The 24367-nt window shown below is 44.6% G+C and overlaps 1 protein-coding gene across 1 annotated transcript in view; it reads right to left on the bottom strand.

The window, feature by feature from the left end:
* The window catches only part of DNAH1 (dynein axonemal heavy chain 1), a 799478-nt gene that overhangs the window by 75116 nt on the left and 699995 nt on the right, over window positions 1-24367 (bottom strand). The window contains exons 63-65 of the mRNA XM_030205737.1: window positions 6886-7111; window positions 4290-4485; window positions 2891-3042 (exon numbers count right to left, since the gene is read on the bottom strand). Coding sequence (XP_030061597.1) covers window positions 2891-3042; window positions 4290-4485; window positions 6886-7111 — 574 coding nt within the window. The remainder of the gene's footprint in view (window positions 1-2890; window positions 3043-4289; window positions 4486-6885; window positions 7112-24367) is intronic.

Below are 24367 nucleotides of genomic sequence, written 5' to 3'. Positions count from 1 at the left end.
TTACGGCAAATGTAAGCCACATTGAGCCTGCAAATTGGTGTGAAAATGTGGGATACAAATGCTACAAATAAATAAAAGCATTATCACACAATACAGTACATTATCAGGCTCATTTTCGAAAGGGATCGCCGACGATCTTCCGACAGAAATCGGGAGGTCGCCGGTGATCTCCTGATCCCGGCTAAATCGGTATTATCGAAAGCTGATTTTGGCCGGCCCCAACTGCTTTTTCGTCGTGGTGCCGGCCAACCTTCAAGGGGGCGTGTTGGTAGGGTAGTGGGGACGGGGGGGGGGGGGGGGGGGGCGGGACAGGGGCGTGGATATGGGATGGTCAGCTTCACCTTATAATGAAAAAAAACAATGGCCGGCTCGAACGAGCATTTCACCGGCCGGACTTGGTCCATTTATTTTTAGGACCAAGTCTGAAAAAAGTGCTCCAACTGACCAGATGACCACCGGAGGGAAGCGGGGATCACCTCCCCTTACTCCCCCAGTGGTCACCAACCCCCTCCCACCCAAGAAAAATCTAAAACTTTTTTGGCCAGCCTATATGCCAGCCTGAAATGTCATACCCAGCTCCTTGGCAGCAGTATGCAGGTCCCTGGAGCAGTTTTTAGTGGGTGCAGTGCACTTCAGGCAGGTGGACCCAGGCCCATCCCCCCCTTACCTGTTCCACTTGAGGTGGCTAATGTTGAGCCCTCCAAAAAACCCCCAAACCCACTGTACCAACATGTAGGTGCCCCCCCTTCACCCCTTAGGGCTATGGTAATGGTGTAGAGTTGTGGCGAGTGGGTTTTGGGGGGGATTTGGGGGGCTCAGCACCCAAGGTAAGGGTGCTATGCACCTGGAAGCTATTTTTGTTTTGTTTTTAAAAAACTTTTAAGTGCCCCCTAGGGTGCCCGGTTGGTGTCCTGGCATGTGAGGGGGGCCAGTGCACTACAAATGCTGGCTCTTCCCACGCCCAAATGCCTTGCATTTCGCCGGGTTTGAGATGGCCGGACCCGGTTTCCATTATGGCTGAAAAACGAAGCCGGCCATCTAATATAAACCCGGCGATCCTGTTCTAAACCCGGCAAGCGATTTGGCCAGTGCCAAGCATATTTCGAAAATACGCTTGGCTCTGCCCTGTCGCAGAGCCGGCCCCGAAGATGGCCGGCCATCGATTTGGCTGGCGCCATTCGATTATGCCCCTCTATGTCTTACAAATGTTACAGTAGAAGCAAATAACAATAAAAAGGAATAGAGAACAAAATCAAACAATACAAATAAGCAAACCTGTATATATATATATAACAAAGTAATCATGGGTTTGTAACCAAGGGATGGACATGCATTTGCAACGATATGAGAAATGTTAATGACACATCCTATATCGTTGCATATCATTGTCAAACAAAAATGAGCAGAAAATCACAAAAATGTGACTTGATATACTGCCTTTCTGTGGTATTTTGCAACTACATTCAAAGTCATTTACATATATACAGGTACTTATTTTGTAACAGGGGCAATAGAGGGTTAAGTGACTTGCCCACAGTCACAAGGAGCTGCAGTGGGAATCAAACCCAGTTCCCCAGGATCAAAGTCTGGTGCACTAACCACTAGGCTACTCCTCCACAAGGTGGGATAAGGGGCATTCTGGGGCTGACTGAAAAGTTATTTATTTAAGTGGCACTGCAACAAATAGCAGGAATAAAAGTTTAACGGATATTTTATTTGCTTAATATTATATGGACTCCTGGGCAATGGCATTCAAACTAAAACTCAATAAAGAAAAAACATACTGCCTCATTCTCTCATCCCAACACAGCGCTGCCCACCTCACAACTATTAATAGCCCAGACTATTCCCTCCCCACATCTCAGACAGCCTGAAAATCATTGGCATTACCATTGACCACAACCTAACACTAGAGAGTCAAGCCACAACCACAGTAAAGAAAATGTTTCACACAATGTGGAAACTCAAACGTGTGAAACAATTCTTCCCGAGAGGAATATTTCGCAACATGATGCAATCAATGGTACTAAGCCACGCTGATTACTGCAACGGAATATACGACTGCCTAGAACACGGCAGCGATCTTTGGTAAAACACAATTTGATAGTGCGAAACCCCTCCGCGAAAAACTACACTGGCTTCCAATCAAAGAACGAATTGCTTTCAAAATCTGCTCACTGGTTCATAAAATAATCCACGGTCTAGCTCCAGGATATATGATCGACCTGATCGACCTACCAACAAGAAACACATCCGAATCAGCACGAACATACCTAAATCTTCACTTCCCAAGATATAAAGGACTCAAATACAAATCAACATATGCGTCCAGTTTTTCCTACATTAGCACACAACTGTGGAACACATTACCAAAAGCCTTGAAAAATACGAATTATCATCTAAACTTTCGGAAAAACCTAAAAACTCACCTGTTCAAAAAGGCATACCCCACCGATCAAACATAAATGCCCGATCTCTGCAACACAACGTAACTAAATCACGGTACAGACTGGACACAAATCTTCTGTTGCATAATCCCCAATGTGGTTGCGCCATAGTAGCTCTATCAAACTACTTAACCACATCACCACCTTGTATCTGTCTACACCGGAGTCTGTAAGTGCTGCTCCGGAACTATGTAAGTCACATTGAGCCTACAAATAGGTGGGGAAATGTGGGATACAAATGTAACAAATAAATGAATAAATATGTGAATTTTCAGCAACACTACTTAAATGCATAGTGCCGCTGAGAATCCAAAGTTAAATGGCCTGCAGCTGAAAACTGACCTCACAGGTTTTCTATCACATCGAACTGGGGAGAAGAACCAAGGAAGGAGGCAGCAAGAATAAAGAAAGTTTAGGAAACTGGTGCATGGATGGATACTTACCATGTCGATTTTGCCCAAGTTCATCATGATGCGGACACAGAGCAGAAAGGCAAACATGAGCTTGTGTTTCTCAAATAAGCTGCGGCATACATTACAGTACAGACTGAAGGTAAAGTACATGTTTATATTTTCTATCCGTTTCTCCACCGTCTCTGAAACAACCAATGAGAAATCATTGAGGCTGACATAGGATGGTAGCGTGATCTTGCAAAAACAGCAATGCACAAAAGGAAAGACTAATCAGGTCTCAACAGAGGCATACACAACGGAAAACAGCAAAGCATAAGGCACAAGATAGATGAATCATAAAAATGTACATTTGCCAAAAAGCAAGAGAAGGGTAATACATAAAGAATAGATAGACCATTTCTTAACAAAAGATTCTTACGGTCAATCAGAAAATAGTAGTACACAGAAAACATCTTTGTGAGCAATGTACAGAGGGGCAGAATAGACTTGTCTTTATCATATATAGATGACACCCAGTCAGAAAACAGTAATAGATAGTCAAGGCCTATAACTGAACTGCCTATAACTGATTATTTTTCAAAATTAAGATATATAAATTTGTGGACACATTTCCCTTTTGGCCATTTGAGAAACATAAATAGCAACAATAAAAGTTCTGTTAGCCATAACCAGCAGCTGAAAACACAGGAGTCAATATTCAGCCAGGATCTATGCGGGCTTCAGCTTTGAATATCCAGTTATTTTTAAGCTGGCTAACACATAACCGCTTAAGTCAATCCGCACCTAAATGTTACACATAATAAAAAAGGAGTGTGGAAATGGAAGTTACATGGGCAGGATGGGGCAGACTTTGGGCGTGGTTTTGGATTACATGTGCAATTATAGAATAAGGGGGTTCTGTGCATAAATTTAGGTAGAGGCATTTGCATCAAGTTTTTGTTGGTGCAAATGGACGCACCTAAATTTGTGTGCAACCCCTGGGACTTAAGCACTATTCTATAACCGAGCCTAAGTTTAGGTATGGTTTATAGAATAGCGCTTAAGTGGATTTTTTTGGTGCTGATTTTTTAGGCGCAATTTATAGAATTCACCTTATAGAGTCCTTGCTTTCTTTTTGAAAACAGTTGAAAGACTATTTCAGCAGACATTCTGTTGATTACATAATATGTTTTTTTTATTTTCATTATGTTTTACCTTTGGTGGGTTTTTTTTTTGCATTTTAATATGTATGTCTGATTTATTGTGTATGTATTGTTGTAAACCATCTAGATTTGCAGATAGCAGCATATAAGAAATTTTTAAATAAAAAAAAATATCAGCACTTAAGCAGCCAACTGTTGACAAAATATATTATCACCACAAATACATATCTTAAAATAAAAACAAAATGAATTGCCACCTGCAGACCATTGAACAGGGGAACTGATACCTGCTCTTGCTGAGTTGGCAATTCCGGCCATAAAGATGTTGAGAAACCACTCCAACGAGTACTGATACATGGGGTCCACATTGGAAAGGTCTGACACACAGAAGAAAAGGATCTGAGTCCGAACAGCAACAGGGACATATTGCAACCGAGTAGTATCAATGTCTTTCTCTGTCTGCTCAGCCACTACTACTTTAGCCTGTAGAAATATTTATATACAACAAAATTACATTCTCGTCTGTATGTTATATGAACACATTAAGCAAGTTTTTAGGGTCAGTTCACACAACGAACCTGCATTTGTATGTTCTTTTTACCCATTTGAAAATTGACTCACCTGCTATTTCTGTAGGTAATTTTCCCATACATACTTTTAGAGAATACACTTACATGAATACTTTTTTCAATGTCAATCCCATCCGAGCCATACCTAAATGCTTAAGTGAGACTGAATATAAATGGACAGAAGCCTGTCCTCCCCAGTTAAACCCTTCTGAATATTAGGTCCTAAGGTTTTAACTTTGATAATAGAGGGTTAAGTGACTTGCCAAAGATCTAAAGTAGCAGAAGCAAGATTTGAATTGGGCTTCCACGGTTATCAGCCTGATTCTCTAACAACTAGGCTACTCCTCCATATGCACGTAGACTAGGGAAATCTATATATAGCCCCTAACATTATGTGCTATTTCCATGCTGAAAAGCATTAAAAAGGAAGCAAAGCACCGAAATGGGTCAAAATCAGCATATCCATGTGGAACTACACTAATGCGCCCAGTTATAGAACAGTGTCTAAGTGTTTCTGCATGGATCTTAAAAGTGGCTGTAATGATGGGAGGGACAAGGGTGGGTCAGGGTATTCTCTTAAAATGTGCGCAGTGTTATAGAATTAGGGGGATCTGCACCTAATTTGTGCACTGGGATTTACACCTGTAAATTCGGGTGCAGATTCCGGTGCTACGCACTATTCAATAAAGGGGGCCCATTCTTAGGTGCCCTTTATAGAATACTGTTTAGCGCCAATCTAGCTTATTGGATATACATATAGTAGAGAATTATTTTTAAAAAACCTCCATTTCTGTGCATAAAGCTCAGTTTCATGTACAGAAATGAAGATTGCTTAGCTGTGCCCTCAGGAGTTTTGCATGGTGGTCCAGATGACAGGGTTAAGCTGCCTAGACTACTGTAATGCTGTCTACCTGGGCCTGCCTAAATATATAATGAAAAAGTTGGAAAGAGTATAAAATATTGCAGTGGAAATGGTGACCTATAAAAACTCTGAGATAAAGTTACACCTTTATTTTGTGCCTTGCATTGATTGCCTGTAGAAATTTGAATCTTGTTTAAAGTCCTTTGCTTGGCATTTAGGGTCCTGAGGGGCCGTGGCCTCCTTACTTGGGGGTACATATGAAGATTTATGAACCACAGAGACAGTTGCTTTCTGTTGGTTCGTGGAATTTAGCCTTACCATCAGCTAAAGAGTTTAGGCTGCTTAGGATGAGAGCATCATACTTTTGGGGGGCATTTCTGGGTTTCTGGAATAAACTCCCAGAAGACCTGAAACTTTCTCAGGACTATCTGAATTTTAGGAAACAGTTTAAAACTTGGTTGTTCATGGAGTATTTTAAATGTTGAACTTAAATGTCTTTTTGGGATTTATTGGGAAAGCATAGATTGAATTGGGGATGGGGAGGACAGGACGGAAGGGGTGGATTATATGTGTATCCTGCTCTGTACAGTTTTTTTTTTTTTTAACTGAAAATGGAAGGCTACAAGTCCATGTATTAAATTTGTGTGGTCAGTATTCAAACACAGAAGGCACTGACTCCATAGTCCCAAGGTAGATAATGTGAAAAATTGTTTTACAAAACTTAGGCACCATTAACATATGAAAAAATGATTTGCATATATCAATTGGCATATTATATATATATGTAGTGATTTTAGAAAACATATATGTGCTGTAGCATGCACTGATGAAAATGAAGCATGTTCTGGGACAAAACCATCATTTTCCATCCTAGTTCTGCAAAAGTATCCTTTCATGTCTGTTGTTATAAAGACAGTTAAGCACTGCACAAACACCTTCAAAAGCACTATTTTGTTAATAGTTGGAGAGATAGTTGTGCTCTCTAAAGCATCTTGCTCACAAATATAAACTTGAGGTTCACAAGTTCAAATCCAGACAGAGTGAACTCAATTTTTCATCATTTTAAGGTGCATGTGGTGGCATTAAATAAATAGATAACATTTCAGTGTGATTTTTCTGGTTTCAAACTAATCTACTACTACTACTACTATTTAACATTTCTATTAAATGTGGTTACTCTAAATGTACCTATTGGTTATCTACTAATACCAAATTGTTAAGTACCTTTGTATTTAGTAAAATCTCTTAAATACAAGCTGAGTCTCTACAATTCCAACCTTTAATCCAGAGATCGCTACAGAACCAGAGTTATGTGACTTTTAATTCAATCATAGGTTTTCTAAGATAGAAGGCAAAATAGCTTAATATGTCTATTTATATTGTTTTATAGTGCTGAACATGGGAAATGAAGAAAAAAAAATAGAAGGAAAATTATTATATACAGTTACTAACCTTGATTTCTCCTGCTTTAATCTTAGATGCTTCCAGAACTTTGATGAGCTCCTCATCATCCACTGGGTTGCCTTCAGAAGAGCTAAGTCTATACAGGATCTGATCTTCAATTTCCTTCAACTCTTGACGCATTTTGGCATTGCTTACGATCAGCTGGTTTTTAGCCTCCTCTAGGTCAGGACGCTCTTCGGCAACCACCTGCCCCAGCAGCTGGTCCTCCAAGCCACTGTCAGAAAACCCCAAGAAAGTTAAGTGATAAGGAGAAATTAGACCTTACCTGCTAATTTGCTTTCCTTTAGTCCCTCCGGACCGGCCCAGCGAGTGACTGATGGGTTGTGCACACCTTCCAGCAGGTGGAGACTGAGAATTCTGACTCATCAGAGAGAGCCAATAAGAGCCCTTGTCCTGACTTGTAAGATCCAGTATCCCATAACAAAGCAGGAAAGAAACCTTCTGTGCACTCAAAGCCTGAGGAGACAGCCACACAGACTAAAATCCAGCTTGTGAAATCCTCAACACGTGCCTACTACAACTAGGCACCAACAGACAAAAAAAATTCTCTCTATATACATAGGCGCCCGGTATAAGAGGCTTGGGGAGGCTAAGCCTCCCCAGCCGGGCGAGTGGCGCCGTGTCCCCTTCCCTCCCTCTCCGTTTATTACTATATCTGCCCCGCGGTCGCGCCATCTTTAATTTACCTCCGCTCCGTCCCCAGCATTGGCCGCATCATTTCAAAGCCTGCCCTGCTGCCCGTCTCTATTCTCCCCTCGCGACGTGATTCGTTCTGCAGACAGAGTCCCGCCCTCGAGGAAATGATGTCAGAAGGCGGGACTCTCTCTGCAGAACGAATCACGTCGCGAAGGGAGCGAGGGGAGAATAGAGACGGGCAGCAGGGCGAGCTTTGAAATGATGCGGCCAACGCTGGGAGTGGGGACGCAGCGGAGGTAAATTAAAGATGGCGCTGGGCAGATAGTAAGCAAGGGGAGGGAAAGGGGAGACCCAGGGTGCCGCTGGCCCAGATGGATGGAGGCAGGGGAGAGGAGAATCGGGCTGGGTATGGATGGAGGGGGGCAGGGGACAGAAGGGAATTGCTGGATGTGCATGGAGGGCAGGGGAGAGGAGGGTTGCTGGAATGGGTGGGTGGATAGAGGGGATGGCAGGGGAGAGAGGAGGGTTTCTGGACATGGGTGGGTGGATAGAGGGGATAGCAGGGGAGAGGAGGGTTGCTGGAATGGGTGGATAGAGGGGATGGCAGGGGAGAGAGGAGGGTTGCTGGACATGGGTGGGTGGCTAGAGGGGAGAGCAGGGTTGCTGGACATGGGTGGATGGAGGGCAGGGGAGAGAACAGGGTTGCTGGACATGGATGGAGGGGAGGGCAGGGGAGAGAGGAGGGTTGCTGGACATGGGTGGCTAGAGGGGAGAAGAGGGTTGGTGGACTTGGATGGATGGCGGACAGGGGAGAGAGGAGGGTTGCTGGACATGGATGGAGGGAAGGGAAGACAGGAAGGAGATGCACATGAATGAAGGGGAGAAATTCTGGACATGCATGGAGAGGAGGGAAGACAAAGGAAGGATGGAGGGGAAGGGAGAGAGAATAAATGCTGGGCATGGATGGAGGGGAGGGAAGAGAGAGGAAGGAGATAAGATGAGGGAAAAGGGAGAAAACCTGCACATCGATGGAGAAAATAGGCAGAAGCTGGATCCACTGGACAGTCGAGTCTGCAGAGGACCCAGCTTTTACTTACGGATGTAAGGCAAAAAATGAAGAAGAACAGCGGAAAGTAAAGAAATAAATGGAAAGGAAGCCCTGGAAATGGAGTTAAGAGGACAGATAGCAGCAGAATCGGATACTTAGCCAGCATGATCAGAAAAACAGTCACCAGACAACAAAGGTAGAAACGATCATTTTATTTTCATTATAGTGTTTGGAATATGTCCACTTTGAGAATCAGATGCTCAACATTAAAGGTTTATATTTTTTACTTATTTATGGCATTTCATCCCACATTAAACATGAATTAGGGTGTTTTGTGGCTCTACATGAGAATTGTGGTATTATGATCCCTTGTTTCATATTGTTGATGGTCTGAATTTTCTGTATGGGTGGTATATTGGTGTATTAGGTTCTGCCCAGTGTAATATTTACGGTACAGTAAGGTTCTAAGTGTGTTTTTGCACAAAGTTGTGCATAGTGTTTTGCAGTTGAGCAATTTTGGTTAGTATATGCTTTGAGCAACCACTTTATTCTTTGACATATGATACATAGGTAATATCTAAATTTAATAAAAGGTATTAATTGTGACTTTTATTTTTTTTTTTTCTGTGTATTATCAGACAATTATGGATTTAAGCTCCACCCATGGCCCCACCCCTAACCCCGCCCCCTTTAGCCTCCCCAAACAGTTGGGCCACCGACCGCCTATGTCTATATATAATATTGACTAGCTTCAAATGTTTGAATAAAAAACAGTAACTAACAACCATAAATGGACAAACCGCTCTCCTTTAAACACTTCATAGGAAAAGAAAAATCAAAGTACAGACTTACCAGAGCGGGGCCTGGGCCAGTCCGGAGGGACTAAAGGAAAGCAAATTAGCAGGTAAGGACTAATTTCTCCATCCTTAGCGTCCCTCTGGACCAGCCCAGTGAGTGACTGATGGGACGTAACAGAGCAGTAAATTCAACAGCGGGACCCCAGCAAACCTGCTGTAAGAACCCGTGCCCCGAAAGCCGAATCCTGACGACTAAGCACATCCAATCTGTAATGCTTAGAAAAGGAATGCAACGAAGACCAAGTAGCCACCCTGCAAATCTCCAGGGGTGAAACCAAAGAACGCTCGGCCCACGAAGCCGCCTGCCCCCTAGGAGAGTGCACTTTAACTCCCTTGGGAACTGGCTTGCCTGCCAAAAGGTAAGCAGAAATAATCATCTCTTTAAGCCACCGGGATAAAGTCAGCTTAGACGCGGCCAATCCTTTCCGTGGACCCCCGATGAGCACAAATAAACGCTCTGTCTGCCTAAATTCAGTCGTAACCCTCAAGTAACATTTAAGCGCCCGTTTGACATCCAGACACTTGAGACGACGCTGCTCCTCAGACCCAGAAGAACCGAGAACTGGTAGAATAACCGACTAAGACACATGAAAATACGACACCACTTTTGGGGAGAAAAGAAAGAACTGGCCGCAACACTACCCGGTTGTTGGCAAACTCCAAAAATGGCGGATTAGACGACAGCTCCTGTAACTCTGAGACCCTCCTTGCCAAAGCAATGGTGACTAGAAAAAATACCTTAAGTGCCAGATCCTTCAAAGATCAGGATGACAAATGCTCAAATGGAGAACGAGAGAGTGCCGCCAAAACCAGATTAAGATTCCACAAGGAAAAAATTACCCGAGTGGGCGGCCATACAAAGCTCGCTCCCCGAAGGAACTGAATTATATCCAGGTGAGATGCCAGCAACCTGCCCTGTACCCGACCCCTGTAGTAGGACAGGGCCGCTAACAACCTTGAGAGAGGATAACCCCAAACCTTTATCTAAGCCAATCTGCAAGAAATCGAGAATCTGTGGCATCGAGGCTCAAAAGGGAGAGACAATTGAGTCAGAACACCAAGCCTCAAACACTCTCCAGGTCCTGAATAATTAAGAGAAGTGGAACGACGGCGAGATCGCAGCATAGTGGATACTACACTGGTTGAGTAGTCCCTCTTAGACAACTGCGCCCGCTCAAGAGCCAGGCCATAAAACAAAATCGATCGGGTTCCGGATGATTCAGCGGACCCTAGACCAACAGACCGGGGTCCTTACGAAATTTGAGAGGGGAGTTAAGAAGACGTTTCTGAAGATCTGCGTACCAAGGACGACGAGGCCAATCTGGAGCTATCACAATCACCAGACCCCCGTGAGCCTCCACCTTTTGAATTATTTATTATTGCATTTGTATCCCACATTTTCCCACTGATCACAGGCTCAAAGTGGCTTAAAAAGTCTGTAGTGCAAGCTACAGTACAAGAAGAACAATTACAATTTGAGAATAAATTAGCCAACCCAACAGAGGCCATGGAGGAAAAGCATACAAAAGACCTGCCAGCCATGGCTGAAGAAAGGCATCAATCCCCAGAGACTTTGAATCCCTCCGCCAACTGAAAAATCTCGGCACCTTTCTATTGGACACTGTGGTGAACAGATCCATGACTGGTAACCCCCAGCAATGCACCACTGTCTGGAACACCGTGTCGCTGAGAGCCCACTCTCTGGGATCTAAGGTGTTGCGACTGAGAAAATCCGCTTGCACATTTTCTGAGCCCGCCACATGGGCTGCAGACAAGTGCTGCAATTCCACCCAGTTCATTAGCTGGGCCATCTCCTGTTCCAACCTGAGACTTCTGGTGCCCCCCTTGACGGTTGACATACGCCACTGCCGTTGCGTTGTCGGACATTATGCGGACTGGATGGCCCTCTAGCAGAGGAAGAAATGCTTGGAGCACCTGCCGAATAGCTCTGGTCTCCAAAAGATTGATCGACCAGGCCACCTCCTTCTGCGACCACAGCCCCTGTGCATACTTGCTTTGACAATGTGCCCCCCAGCCCTTGAGACTGGCATCCGTCGTGACCACAATCCACTGTGGAGGATCCAAGAGCATTCCTTTGGTCAGGTTGGGAGTCCGGACCCACCAACGCAGACTGCTGCACTCCTTTGTTGGAAGCGGCAACCTCTTCAGCAGGGAGTTCTTTTGAGGCAACCACCTGGACAGGAGAGACTTCTGCAATGGACGCATGTGAGCTCTGGACCAAGGCACCGCTTCTATTGTTGCTGCCATGGAACCCAGGAGTTGGAGATACAGCTGTGCCGAAGGAAGAGATGTCTGGAGGAAGTGCCGGACCAAAGACTGCAGCTTGAGAATATGCGACAGTGAGGAACACCCGACCCTGTCGAGTGTTGAAACACATTCCAAGGTCTGAGAGGGCTGCAGACGACTCTTCTGCACATTCACCACCCATCCAAGGGACTCCAGAAATTGGACTACTCAATCGGTGTACCTCAGACTCTCCTGAACGGACTTTGCCCGGATGAGCCAATCGTTCAGATAGGGTTGGACCAAAATCCCTTCCTTCCGAAGGGCCGCCGCTACCACCAGCATCACCTTGGTGGAAGTATGTGGCGCAAAGCTGAAACTGGAAATGCTGACCGAGAATCGCAAAGCGGAGAAACCATTGATGCAAAGGGCGAATTGGAATATGCAGGTATGCCTCAGTAAGATCCAAAGCAGTCAAGAACTCCCCAGGCCAGACCACTACAATGACGGAATGATAAGTCTCCATATAAAAAGTGGAGATCTGATTGACCACCTTGAGGTCCATGATCGGACAGAATGAACCTTCTTTCTTGGGGACCACAAAGTAAATGGAATACCGACCCTGCCGGAGTTCTTCTGCGGGCATGGGACAAATAGCTTGAAGAGAAATTAGACGATCCAGAGTTTCTCTGACAATAGATGCCTTGGCACTTGACCGACAGGGGGACTCCAGAAATGCGTCCGGCAGGTGCCATGCAAACTCTAAGGCGTACCCTTCTCGAATAACCTCTAGTACCCACTGGTCAAAGGTAATTTGGGTCCACCTCTGGAAGAACTGCGGTAAACGGGCTCCCACAGGCACCAGAGGTCGGACACCAACATCTTCATTGGGCAGGGCGGGAGGGAGACTGAAATGCCACTCCGGAGTCCTTATTCCCTTTCCGTGTTCCGCGAAAGGAATGACTCCTTTGGAAAAAATGAGAGCGCTGCACCGGAGCTACCTTACCGGAACAGAAATGACGAAAATCTCTGCCTCGACCTTGGGAAGACGACACCCCATGACTCGAAGATCTAGGCTGGTCTTCCGGAAGCCTGGCAACCTTGGTCTTCCCGAGACTGCGAACCAACTTCTCCAGGTCATCACTGAACAAAAACAAGCCCCTAAAAGGAAACTTACTGAGTTTTGATTTAGACGCTGCATCTGCCGACCAGCCTCTAAGCCACAGGGATCTCCTAGCGGCCACCCCCAGGGCCATGGACTTGGCCGAAGCTCTAAGCAAATCATATAAGGCATCTGTCAGAAAAGCCGAGCCCATCTCCAGCTTCGCCACCTCGGCGTCTACGGAAACCAAGTCATCCGAGGACCTATCAAATACTCTTTCAGACAATCTGAAACAAGCCCTAGCCACCAGGGAGTCATAAATGGCCATCTGCACTGCCAAGGCGGAAACGTCAAAACTACTTTTCAACAAGGCCTCAAAGCGGCAATCCTGGACTTCCTTTAGCGCGGTGCCACCATCTACTGGAACCGTGTTATGCTTGGTGACCACCAAAACCACCGCATCCACCACTGGGGGTTTCAAAAGGGATCTATCCGTCTCTGGAACTGGATAAAGTCGAACCATCGACTTGGCAGGCCTAAAGGCTGCGTCAGGAGCATCCCACTGTGCCTGGATCACATCTCTGATATCCTGGTGCATGGGAAAGGTTTTATCCAGCTTATGGACTCCCTTTAACAAAAGGTCCACCTTTCACAGAGCTTCAGGTACCGCCATTTCTTCTTCCTCAGAATGCACACTAGAAGATACTTGAGAGATCAGCTCTTGGAGGTCCTCCTTATGGAAAATGCGTAAGACTGAGGGTCTTCCCCCAGAATAAGAGGGTCCCCTCCCGAATCCCCCTGAGAAGGGTCTACCTCCGCCAAATCTCTCTGATCTAATTCTGTTTGCTCCAAAGCGGGCATGTCCAGGTCTGGATCAGACTCACAGCCAGTTTCTTGATCCCAAGACCCCCTAGGTCTCTTAGATGGCCAAAACTGACCACCCCTTAAACTTCCTCCAAAGACCGAACCTGACTTTTTAAGCAGAAAGGCCTGATACATTTGCATGAGAAATTCTTGGGGGGGGGGGGGGGGGGGGGGGGAGGGAACCCCATCAGAACCGGTAGGAAGGAGAGAAAAATCCAAAAAATGAATCTGCTCTGAAGATGGTGCTCTAGGAGGAAGCCTTTCTGCACTCTCTGAAGCGGGAGGTAACACATACCACATGGCATTGCAGCTTCTCCGCCATGCCGCCGGGACAGACTACGCCATGAGCGCTCTCCCTGCTGAAGCTCCAAAACTAAAACAATTATGGAGTCCGCTCCACCAGTAAACAGTACTGCGCAAGACAAGAACCTCCAAAAACCCCAAGAGAAGGTAGGAGGAAAAGCGAGAGAGCTGAGATGTCAGAACAAGCCGAAGAGGTCGAGAACTTTTCTAGCCCTAAATGCCTCACAATAAAAACAGTAGAGGGCTGGGGGGGGGGGGGGGGGGAGGGACCCGGCCACCTGGGTGTAACACCCCCGAGGCAAACAAGAGACCCCCTTGGACCTCTGCCTCACAGAACCAGGCTTTAATCAGTGCACAGAAGCAAGGAAAACCTTTCTAACCAAATTTTTAACTATTTTATTTTATACTCAGAAAGACAACTTGACAGAAAAAAACAGTGAGAGACTGAAAAGAGCTCACCACCTTCCACCTGCTGGAGACTGAGAATACTGGATCTTACTAGTCAGGATAAGGGCTCTTATTGGCTCTCTCTGATGAATCAGAATTCTCAGTCTCCACCTGCTGGAAGGCATGCACAACCCATCGGTCACTCGCTGGGCAGGTCTGGATGGATGCTAAGGAAGAATTCTGAATCTTCATAGTTCACAATCATCCATTACAGAACATAGTAACATAGTAAACGACAGCAGATAAAGACCTGAACGGTCCATCCAGTTTGCCCAACAGGATAAACTCATTTTACATGTGATACCCAAGTTTGATTTGTCCCTGCGTTTCTCAGGGCACAGACCGTAAAAGTCTGCCCAGCACTGTTCTTGTACTAAAAGTTCTGAAGTTAATGTCGAAGCCCCTTAAAATTAACACTCCAGCCCATCCATATCTATTCAGTCATGATCAGGGCACAGACTGTAGAATCTGCCCTGCACGGTTTTACTCTCCAAATACTGGCATCACCACCCAGAACTGAAGGTTATTACTATACAGTGGTGGAAATAAGTATTTGATCCCTTGCTGATTTTGTAAGTTTGCCCACTGACAAAGACATGAGCAGCCCATAATTGAAGGGTAGGTTATTGGTAACAGTGAGAGATAGCACATCACAAATTAAATCCGGAAAATCACATTGTGGAAAGTATATGAATTTATTTGCATTCTGCAGAGGGAAATAAGTATTTGATCCCCCACCAACCAGTAAGAGATCTGGCCCCTACAGACCAGGTAGATGCTCCAAATCAACTCGTTACCTACATGACAGACAGCTGTCGGCAATGGTCACCTGTATGAAAGACACCTGTCCACAGACTCAGTGAATCAGTCAGACTCTAACCTCTACAAAATGGCCAAGAGCAAGGAGCTGTCTAAGGATGTCAGGGACAAGATCATACACCTGCACAAGGCTGGAATGGGCTACAAAACCATCAGTAAGACGCTGGGCGAGAAGGAGACAACTGTTGGTGCCATAGTAAGAAAATGGAAGAAGTACAAAATGACTGTCAATCGACAAAGAACTGGGGCTCCACGCAAAATCTCACCTCGTGGGGTATCCTTGATCATGAGGAAGGTTAGAAATCAGCCTACAACTACAAGGGGGGAACTTGTCAATGATCTCAAGGCAGCTGGGACCACTGTCACCACGAAAACCATTGGTAACACATTACGACATAACGGATTGCAATCCTGCAGTGCCCGCAAGGTCCCCCTGCTCCGGAAGGCACATGTGACGGCCCGTCTGAAGTTTGCCAGTGAACACCTGGATGATGCCGAGAGTGATTGGGAGAAGGTGCTGTGGTCAGATGAGACAAAAATTGAGCTCTTTGGCATGAACTCAACTCGCCGTGTTTGGAGGAAGAGAAATGCTGCCTATGACCCAAAGAACACCGTCCCCACTGTCAAGCATGGAGGTGGAAATGTTATGTTTTGGGGGTGTTTCTCTGCTAAGGGCACAGGACTACTTCACCGCATCAATGGGAGAATGGATGGGGCCATGTACCGTACAATTCTGAGTGACAACCTCCTTCTCTCCGCCAGGGCCTTAAAAATGGGTCGTGGCTGGGTCTTCCAGCATGACAATGACCCAAAACATACAGCCAAGGCAACAAAGGAGTGGCTCAGAAAGAAGCACATTAGGGTCATGGAGTGGCCTAGCCAGTCACCAGACCTTAATCCCATTGAAAACGTATGGAGGGAGCTGAAGCTGCGAGTTGCCAAGCGACAGCCCAGAACTCTTAATGATTTAGAGATGATCTGCAAAGAGGAGTGGACCAAAATTCCTCCTGACATGTGTGCAAACCTCATCATCAACTACAGAAGACGTCTGACCGCTGTGCTTGCCAACAAGGGTTTTGCCACCAAGTATTAGGTCTTGTTTGCCAGAGGGATTAAATACTTATTTCCCTCTGCAGAATGCAAATAAATTCATATACTTTCCACAATGTGATTTTCCGGATTTAATTTGTGATGTGCTATCTCTCACTGTTACCAATAACCTACCCTTCAATTATGGGCTGCTCATGTCTTTGTCAGTGGGCAAACTTACAAAATCAGCAAGGGATCAAATACTTATTTCCACCACTGTATGTGGTCTGCATGGACAAGCAGGATCACCACAGCCACACAAGTGGTGATTTGACCATGATGGAGTCAAGTGAATTTCTTCTCTCAAAGCTCAGAAACCCTCAGAAATGCTTTCTGAGACTGACTGAGTTTTCCTGTGCCCCAAATCAGACTAGTTCCTTCAGTTTTAGTTTTTGCTGCATTTGTGGTTGGTCAGGCTTTGCTTCCCTTCCCTTCCTAAATCCAGCAAAACTGAGTTTGATTTAGTTCAGCTACTGTTCAGTAGGCTTGAAAATAAATTGGGTTTAAGCGATGTTCAAAGTGTGCCTTGAAGATGTCAGCAATGGAAACACATGAATTATATTAATAGATAGAATCCAGAACCTGTCACCTTCATATCAACAGGACAAGAGGGATACATTTATTGCAAGTTTCTGAGGTATAGAAGAATGTTCAAAGTACTTAATGAGATTGGTCTTTGATGCGTATGACTGCTTCAAAAGAAGCAGCAGTAGCCTTAACTGCTAGACAGATGGCCTGACTCAAGGCTTCAAGGTTACAGAAAGATATTCTTATTAGGCTAGCAGATGTCTCTTATATGGCTGAGAACTTGTTTGGGGATACAGTTGAAGAAACTGAACATGATTCAGACATTGGCAGTGGACAATACTTATCAGCAGTCAACATTTCACAAACAGAAGAGCTAACCATAGAGGAGACCTTATAATCCATGTAGAACAGTGGTTCTCAACCTTTTTTCAGATGAGACAAACCGGACGGATGACGCTTACATATGTGACACTTTGCATACATGGACCGCATGGACTTTTGATCCGACAAAGTATGGTAGTTCTTATTAAATGTAAGCATGCTCAAAAAGTACAAAGACCAGAGGACACTCAATGAAATTACGTGGCAACATTTTAAAAACAAATAGGAGGAAATATTTTTTCACTCAAGAAATAGTAAAGCTCTGGGAGGAAGTGACGAAAGAACTAGGCTGCCATGCCATCATATGCAGCCCAGTTCTTTCGTTCCTCACCCGAGCACACAAATAAAAGTGATATCTCTGGACATCAGCTACCATCCACACGGTTATAGTGCAGAGGAAGTGTAGCAAAGCTGTAATATTGAGCAAGCCGACTGCAACGGGGAAAAAAAGATACGGGACGGCTGTCGGGCCAATCTACAAGTAAGGCTCGAGCACGCCATGTGTCGCAGCCATTGTCGCAAGTATTCCACTCAGATTCTGATTCGGCTTTGTCTATGGCTGAATCAAGGTTGCCTCCTTCTCAGAAGAAAGGTGTTTCCACGGAGCTACTCTCATCTATACAAGTGAACATAAAAGCTTCCAAAGTGGAAATTCTTGACCGTATTGAAACGCTTAGCACTGACCTCCGTGAACTGGACGGGAGAGTTGAGGGTATCGAGTTGAAAATAGATGAGCATGCAGATTCAATCTCAACACATGCGGTTAAAATCCAAGATTTAGGGAAACAATATGAAACATTTTCCTACAAGCTAGATGACCTGGAAAATAGAGGTCGCCGAAATAACCTCCGTTTTCGTGGAGTACCTGAAGGTGAGGCAACAGAGGATGTTCCGGCCATTGATAAAGCTTTATGTGCCGCTCTGCTGGGACCCGAATCGAGTGCTGCTTCGATTGAACGGATGGGAAACCATGAGATATTATAGCACGATTCTTTAAGTATATGGATAAAGATCTGGTCCTAACATGTGTGCGCCAGGCGCAGGACTTGGAGTACAATGGTGTCCGAGTGGCGGTGTATCAAGACATCTCTCAATTCACATTACAACAGCAGAGGGGATGAGACCGGCACTAGAGATTCTAAATAAAGAGCAAATTCGCTACAGATGGGGGTTCCCATTTTCCTTAACTTTCACCTGGCAAGGAAAGAATCACCGAGTTCACTCCCTGACTGGAGCCTAGAAAGTACTGCAAGCAGCGGGATTGACTACCTCATCGACTCCCCAGCCAGGGCTGGCTCCCGCAACTAAGGCCAAACTCCAGAAATGGCAGAGAGTCTCAGACGTCTCCAATAAGTGCTAGTAAAATGACGTTATTTGCTGGATTGGTGCCGACCTTAGAGGTCTTTGAGGGAGGGAAGGATCTTTTGTTCCCACCTTCCTTGGTAGAGGTCCTAGGGATTTATGTAAGAGGGGATGGTGGTGTTTGATTGGGTTCTGAGTAAAGATGTAGTGTGTGGATGTCTTAGTGAATGTAAGTTGAGACAAATGAGATTGTGTTTGGATGGTAGTAGGGAAGGGGGGTTAGGGGGTGGAGATGTAATGGGTAGGTATTTTGGGGTGAGTAGGGCCGGGGTGGATTTGTAACCCCTTTTGCGTTGACAACTTGAATTAGTTAGGGGAGATAATATAGGAGTTTGAATGTGAGGTTGTGTGTGGGGTGGGTGAGTTTCCTTTTGTAGCTTCAGATAGATATGCCTATATTCAGATTTCCCACCTTCTTAGTAAGGCATCTATTCACTCTGCAATCACACGAGAATGTTCTTTTTTGGAGAATCTTTGTGAAGACTCAGAATCTATGAGGGGCTTGATCACAAGCCTGTACAAGTATTTGGGCTTGCGAGTACCTATATATACTCTACATAGACAAAACTGGCAGTGTGAACTTGGGATAGAATTGAGGGATGAAGAGTGGGAGGTTCTTGAGAGGGCTACTTTGAAGGTGTCTCTCTATGTGCCTTTTAAGGAACATGCAGTCAAAGTGCTATTTAGATGGTACTTGACTCCTGTCAGACTTCGACATATGTTCCCATCAGTGTCAGACATGTGTTGGCAGGATTGTAGGGTGCCTGGTACGATGGGGCATATTTGGTGGTCCTGCGCCAAAATTCGGGTCTTTTGGAAATCCATATCTTACAAATTGCAGGAGTGGGTGCTGTCAAATACCGTGGGCATCAACTTTCTTCCTTTTTTCCCAAGAAAGTACCGGATCTGAAGTTATCACAGGCCATCTTGGTAAAATATGCCAGAATGATAGTAGCTGCTCACTGGAAACAGAGGACATCCCCGCCCATAGCGAAATGGTTGAGCAAACTGTGGTACATTTGTGAGATGGAACGCCTAGTGGCAGAGCGAAGACATCAGCGCTGTAAGTGGGAATGTGTGTGGGAACCTTTTATTTCACATTGTTCAGTGTAATTAGTTTTGACACTTGATATGAAGCTCTCTGTGGGTGGGTGTGGGGGGGGGGGGAAGTGATCAGGTTGTCCTTACGTTTATGATTGGGGCAGGTTGGGGGGAGAGTGAAGGGGTGGCTGTGGGGAGGGGAAGGGGGGGGTGGATGTTTGGGGGTATTATAAACTGTCTATCAAAAAGTTGAAGTTTTCTTTGCTTTACCTAGCAAGTGTGGGTTGGATAGAATGTTGCTTGATGAACTAACTTTCAGATAATGTTAGAGCATTGAAGTTATTGATGTATTATGTAAGCTCTTTATCCATGCTTATACTGTCAATAAAGACTTCTTATAAATAAAAAAGAAACAGTTAAGCTCTGGAACTTGTTGCTGAAGGATGCGGTAACAGCGGTTAGTGTATCTGAGTTTAAAAAAAAGTTTGGACAAGTTCCTGGAGGAAAAGTCCAGAGTCAGTTATTGAGATGGACTTGAGGGAACCAACTGCTTGCCCTGGGATTGGTAGCATGGAAAGTTGCTACTAACTGGGTTTCTGCCAGGTACTTGTGACCTGGGTTGGTCATTGGTGGAAGCAGGATACTGGGCTAGATAGATTTTGGTCTGACCCAGTATGGCTATTCATATGCTCTTATCCACAAAAATCCTATCTTTCCCCAACAATAGGTATATATCAGAACTAGCACATTTCTCCATTCTATCTATCTATCTATCTATCTATCTATCTATCTATCTATCTATCTATCTATCTATCTATCTATCTATCTATCTATCTATCTATCTATCTATCTATTTTAATTATTATGTCATCTGAGTAATAGTAACAGAAAACTCTCCCTTATCAAGCACACTGTGAAATAATATAAAACTTGAAAGAATCCTAACTCAACATACATGTAGGAAACTGCTGCTGGAGGTCCTGGAAGTCATTTTGCCGCAGTGTGGGCAGGAGTAAATGGGCTAGCCACCGACAACATGGTAGGCAGGGAGGAGGGTATTGAGACTAGTTGATAAAGTTTGCTTTTTCTTTTCTTTTTTTTTTATTTATTCTGCCTATCAATAATCTACAATTCCTCCATTAAACCTCAATTTTTAAGTTCCCAAAGCATAGAGCAAAATAATGTTCTCTTACCAGAGAAATATCCTCTTCTCTCAGAACTTCTCAGAAAGAAAGTTGTGGGACATTTCCTCCCTATATAGTTTTGATTCTAAGGGGTCTGCTTCAAACAAACCCTTTGAAGCTAACTCAGTAATCAGATTGCCCTCAGTAACCTTTGCAAATATTCTACTTCCTCACACCTTAATTAACACCTAATTCTCACAAAAACGTTCAAAACAGTATTTTCAAAACCTATTTTTCAGACATTTTTTATGTGGTTCTTCTGCTGTGCATCCAAATCTCAAGGGGGCATGTTGGGGCCATGTTAAGGGCGGGATGTGGGTGTTCCTAAGACTTGGATGTTTTTCAGCCTTAATGGAACAAAACCAAAACTTCTAGGGCTGAAACTTCAACATTTTGGTCTAGACCTTTTTTTAATAATGAATAAGGCACAAAATGTTGCTCTAAACGACCAGATGACTATTTGAGAGAATCAGTGGTGACCCCCAATACCTCCCCCAGTGGTCGCTGACCCCCTCCCACCCTCTATGACAGTCTCAGATGTTAAAGTCAGGTCTATTAGAGCAAATGCAGGTCCCTGGAGTAGTGTAGAGGTCAGTGCAGTGCAATATGGAGTGGGGGACTTAGGTCCCTATCTCCCTCTACCTATCACACTTGTAGTGGAAACTGTGAACCCTCCCAAAGTCACCAAAATCCTACTGTACCCACATACAGGTGCCCCCTTCATCCAGTGGGTGGAGTGGAGGAGTAGCCTAGTGGTTAGTGCAGCAGACCTTGATCCTGGGGAACTGGGTTTGATTTCCCACTGCAGCTCCTTGCAAATCACTTAACCTTCCATTGCCCCAGGTACAAATAAGAACCTCTACCTCTACATACATTACTATCAGGCTCATTTTCAAAAGAGAAGGGCGTCCATCTTTCAACATAAATCGGAAGATGGATGTTCCTGACAAACACTTGGACATTTTCACCCAGATGTGTTTTTATTATGAAAAAGGTGCCCGAAATGACCGGATGACCTCCCATTACTCCCCTGGTAGTCACTAACCCCCTCCCACACTCAAAAAACATCTTTAAAAATATGTCGTACCAGCCTCCATGCCAGCCTCAGATGTCATACTCAGGTCCATGACAGCGCATGCAGGTCCCAGAAGCAGTTTTAGTGGGTACTGCAGTGCACTTCAGACAGGCGGACCCAGTCCCATACCCCCCCCCCCACCTGTTACATTTGTGGAGGAAACAGCGAGCTCTCCAAAACCCACTGTATCCATATATAGGTGTCCCTTCACCCGTAAGGGCTATGGTAGTGGTGTACAGTTATGAGTAGTGGGTTTTGGGGGGCTCAGCACACAAGGTAAGGGAGCTATGTTCCTGGGAGCATTTTATGAAGTCCACTGCAGTGCCCCCTAGGGCGCTTGGTTGGTGTCCTGGCATGTCAGTGGGACCAGTGCACTACAAATGCTGGCTCCTCCCACACCCAAATGGCTTGCATTTGGACATTTTTGACATGGAGTCTTTGGTTTCGAAAATCACCGAAAGTCAGAAATGTCCATGTCTAGGGACGTCCACATCTAGGGACGTCCAAATTTAAGGATTTGGACGTCTCTGACGGTATTTTCGAAACAAAAGATGGACGTCCATCTTGTTTCGAAAATACGGGTTTCCCTGCCCCTGGATTTCACTGTTTTGCAAGGGCGTCCAAATCGCAACTTGGACGTTTCTTTCGAAAATGCCCCTCTATGTAAACCGTTTTGAATGTAGTTGCAAAAACCTCAGAAAGGCAGTATATCAAGACCCATTTCCCTTTCCCCATAAGGGCTATTGTAGTGGTGTATAGTGGGGGGTAGTGGGTTTTGGAGAGTTCAGGGATAAGATAAGGGAGCAAAGGTGAGATGTGTACCTGGGGGGAATTTTAATGAATTGCCCAGAAGTGCCCTCTAGGGTGCGCCATTGCTCTCCTGGGATGTCTGGGGGGACTAGTCTACTAAAAATACTGGCTCCTACATCCCAATGGCATGAATCTCTATGTATTGCACTTATTCGGATTTTTTTTTTTCGAAAATGGACAATAAAACAAAATGTCCACAGCACAAAACCTTGTTTGAAATAGTATTAAAAAAAAAAAAAGATGTATGTTTCTTTTTTTTCAAAAATGACCTTCTTTCCTATTTGGATTTGGATGTGTCTTTATAAAATAGCACCTGATGTCTATTTGCCATTTTACACCTGGCACCCTGTTATAAAATTACTCTCTATGTGTCTGGATGCAAATTATGGGTTGAGGCACTCAGTGCTATTCTATAAAAAGTGCTCCAGAATGGTATGCTTTATAGAATAGCGTGTAGTGTCGATTCCAGTGTTCAATTTTGTGCATGACAACTTATACCAATTAAAATCTGGTGTAAATCCTGGCCTGTAATTTGAGCACACACCTTCAGAATTCCATGACACTGCAGTGCACACAACTTTTCTGGATCCCACTGACTGGCCCATGCCCCTCTAAGGCTTTGCTGCTCCTTTTGAGATTTGTTTGAGGCCACAAAGGTGTGGTCGGTGAAGAAGTGCGTGTATCAGAGATCCATATGTAACCCCCAACTGGTGTCAATTAAGTATTTATTAACACTAATAATTGTAAAAATTAGCCAATAATTCATCCAATTAATGAATTAAGTTGTGCACGAATCCCTGATCCATGCACAAATTTCAGTGCTGATCTTTTGGTGCCATATATTGAATTCAAGGGTATGAGAATACTTTTCTAACAAGGTGTGTGACAAAACAATGGGTTTCTAAGCCTATGAATTATTTTACTGATGATATGTATTTCTCTCAACTGGCCACCAGATGGCGACTGTATTTTTTTTTTTTTTTTTAAAGCTGTACCAGAAGTCACAGTTTTCTTTTTCTCACCTAAGCTGAGGTAATTTTTTACTTTCAGCTCGGAAGCATAGAGATAAACATAGCATAGCATCCACAGTACTTACCCACACCGACTACTGTAATAGTTTTTTCTTAGGCTGCAAGACCCATATCCTGAAAAAACTTCAGACTGCCCAAAATACGGCAGCAAGACTCATTTTTGGCAAATCACGTTTCGAATGCACAACACCTCTCCGTGAAAAACTTCACTGGCTTCCTATCAGAGAATGGATCAACTTCAAGGTTCACACATTAATCCACAAGATTATCCACGGTGAATCTCCGGGCTATATGCTCAATCTGATTGACCTGCCAACTAGAAACATGTCTGAAACTTCGTGAACTTACCTCAACCTGCATTACCCCAATTGCAAAAGACTCAGGTACAAAACCTATTATGGTTCCAACTTCTCCTTCTTAGGTAGCCAACTCTGGAATGGTCACTGTCTTGATCTCATCTTCTCCTCCAACTGTTCACCCTCTAGTTTCCTTGCCTCTGATCTTCCCTCCTCTGATCGCCATCTTATAACTTTCACACTTAAATCTCCTCCCTCCCAGTCCCGTCCTATCTTATCTAATTTATCTAGGAATCTTCACGATATTGACCCTTCATCTCTATCATCCCATGTTTCAAACCTCCTCTCTACTG

The sequence above is a fragment of the Microcaecilia unicolor genome, chromosome 6 (genome assembly GCF_901765095.1).
Source record: "Microcaecilia unicolor chromosome 6, aMicUni1.1, whole genome shotgun sequence".
Lineage (NCBI taxonomy): Eukaryota > Metazoa > Chordata > Amphibia > Gymnophiona > Siphonopidae > Microcaecilia > Microcaecilia unicolor.
Note: the sequence above shows the minus strand (reverse complement) of the source record. Positions and strands in the feature narration are given on the sequence as shown.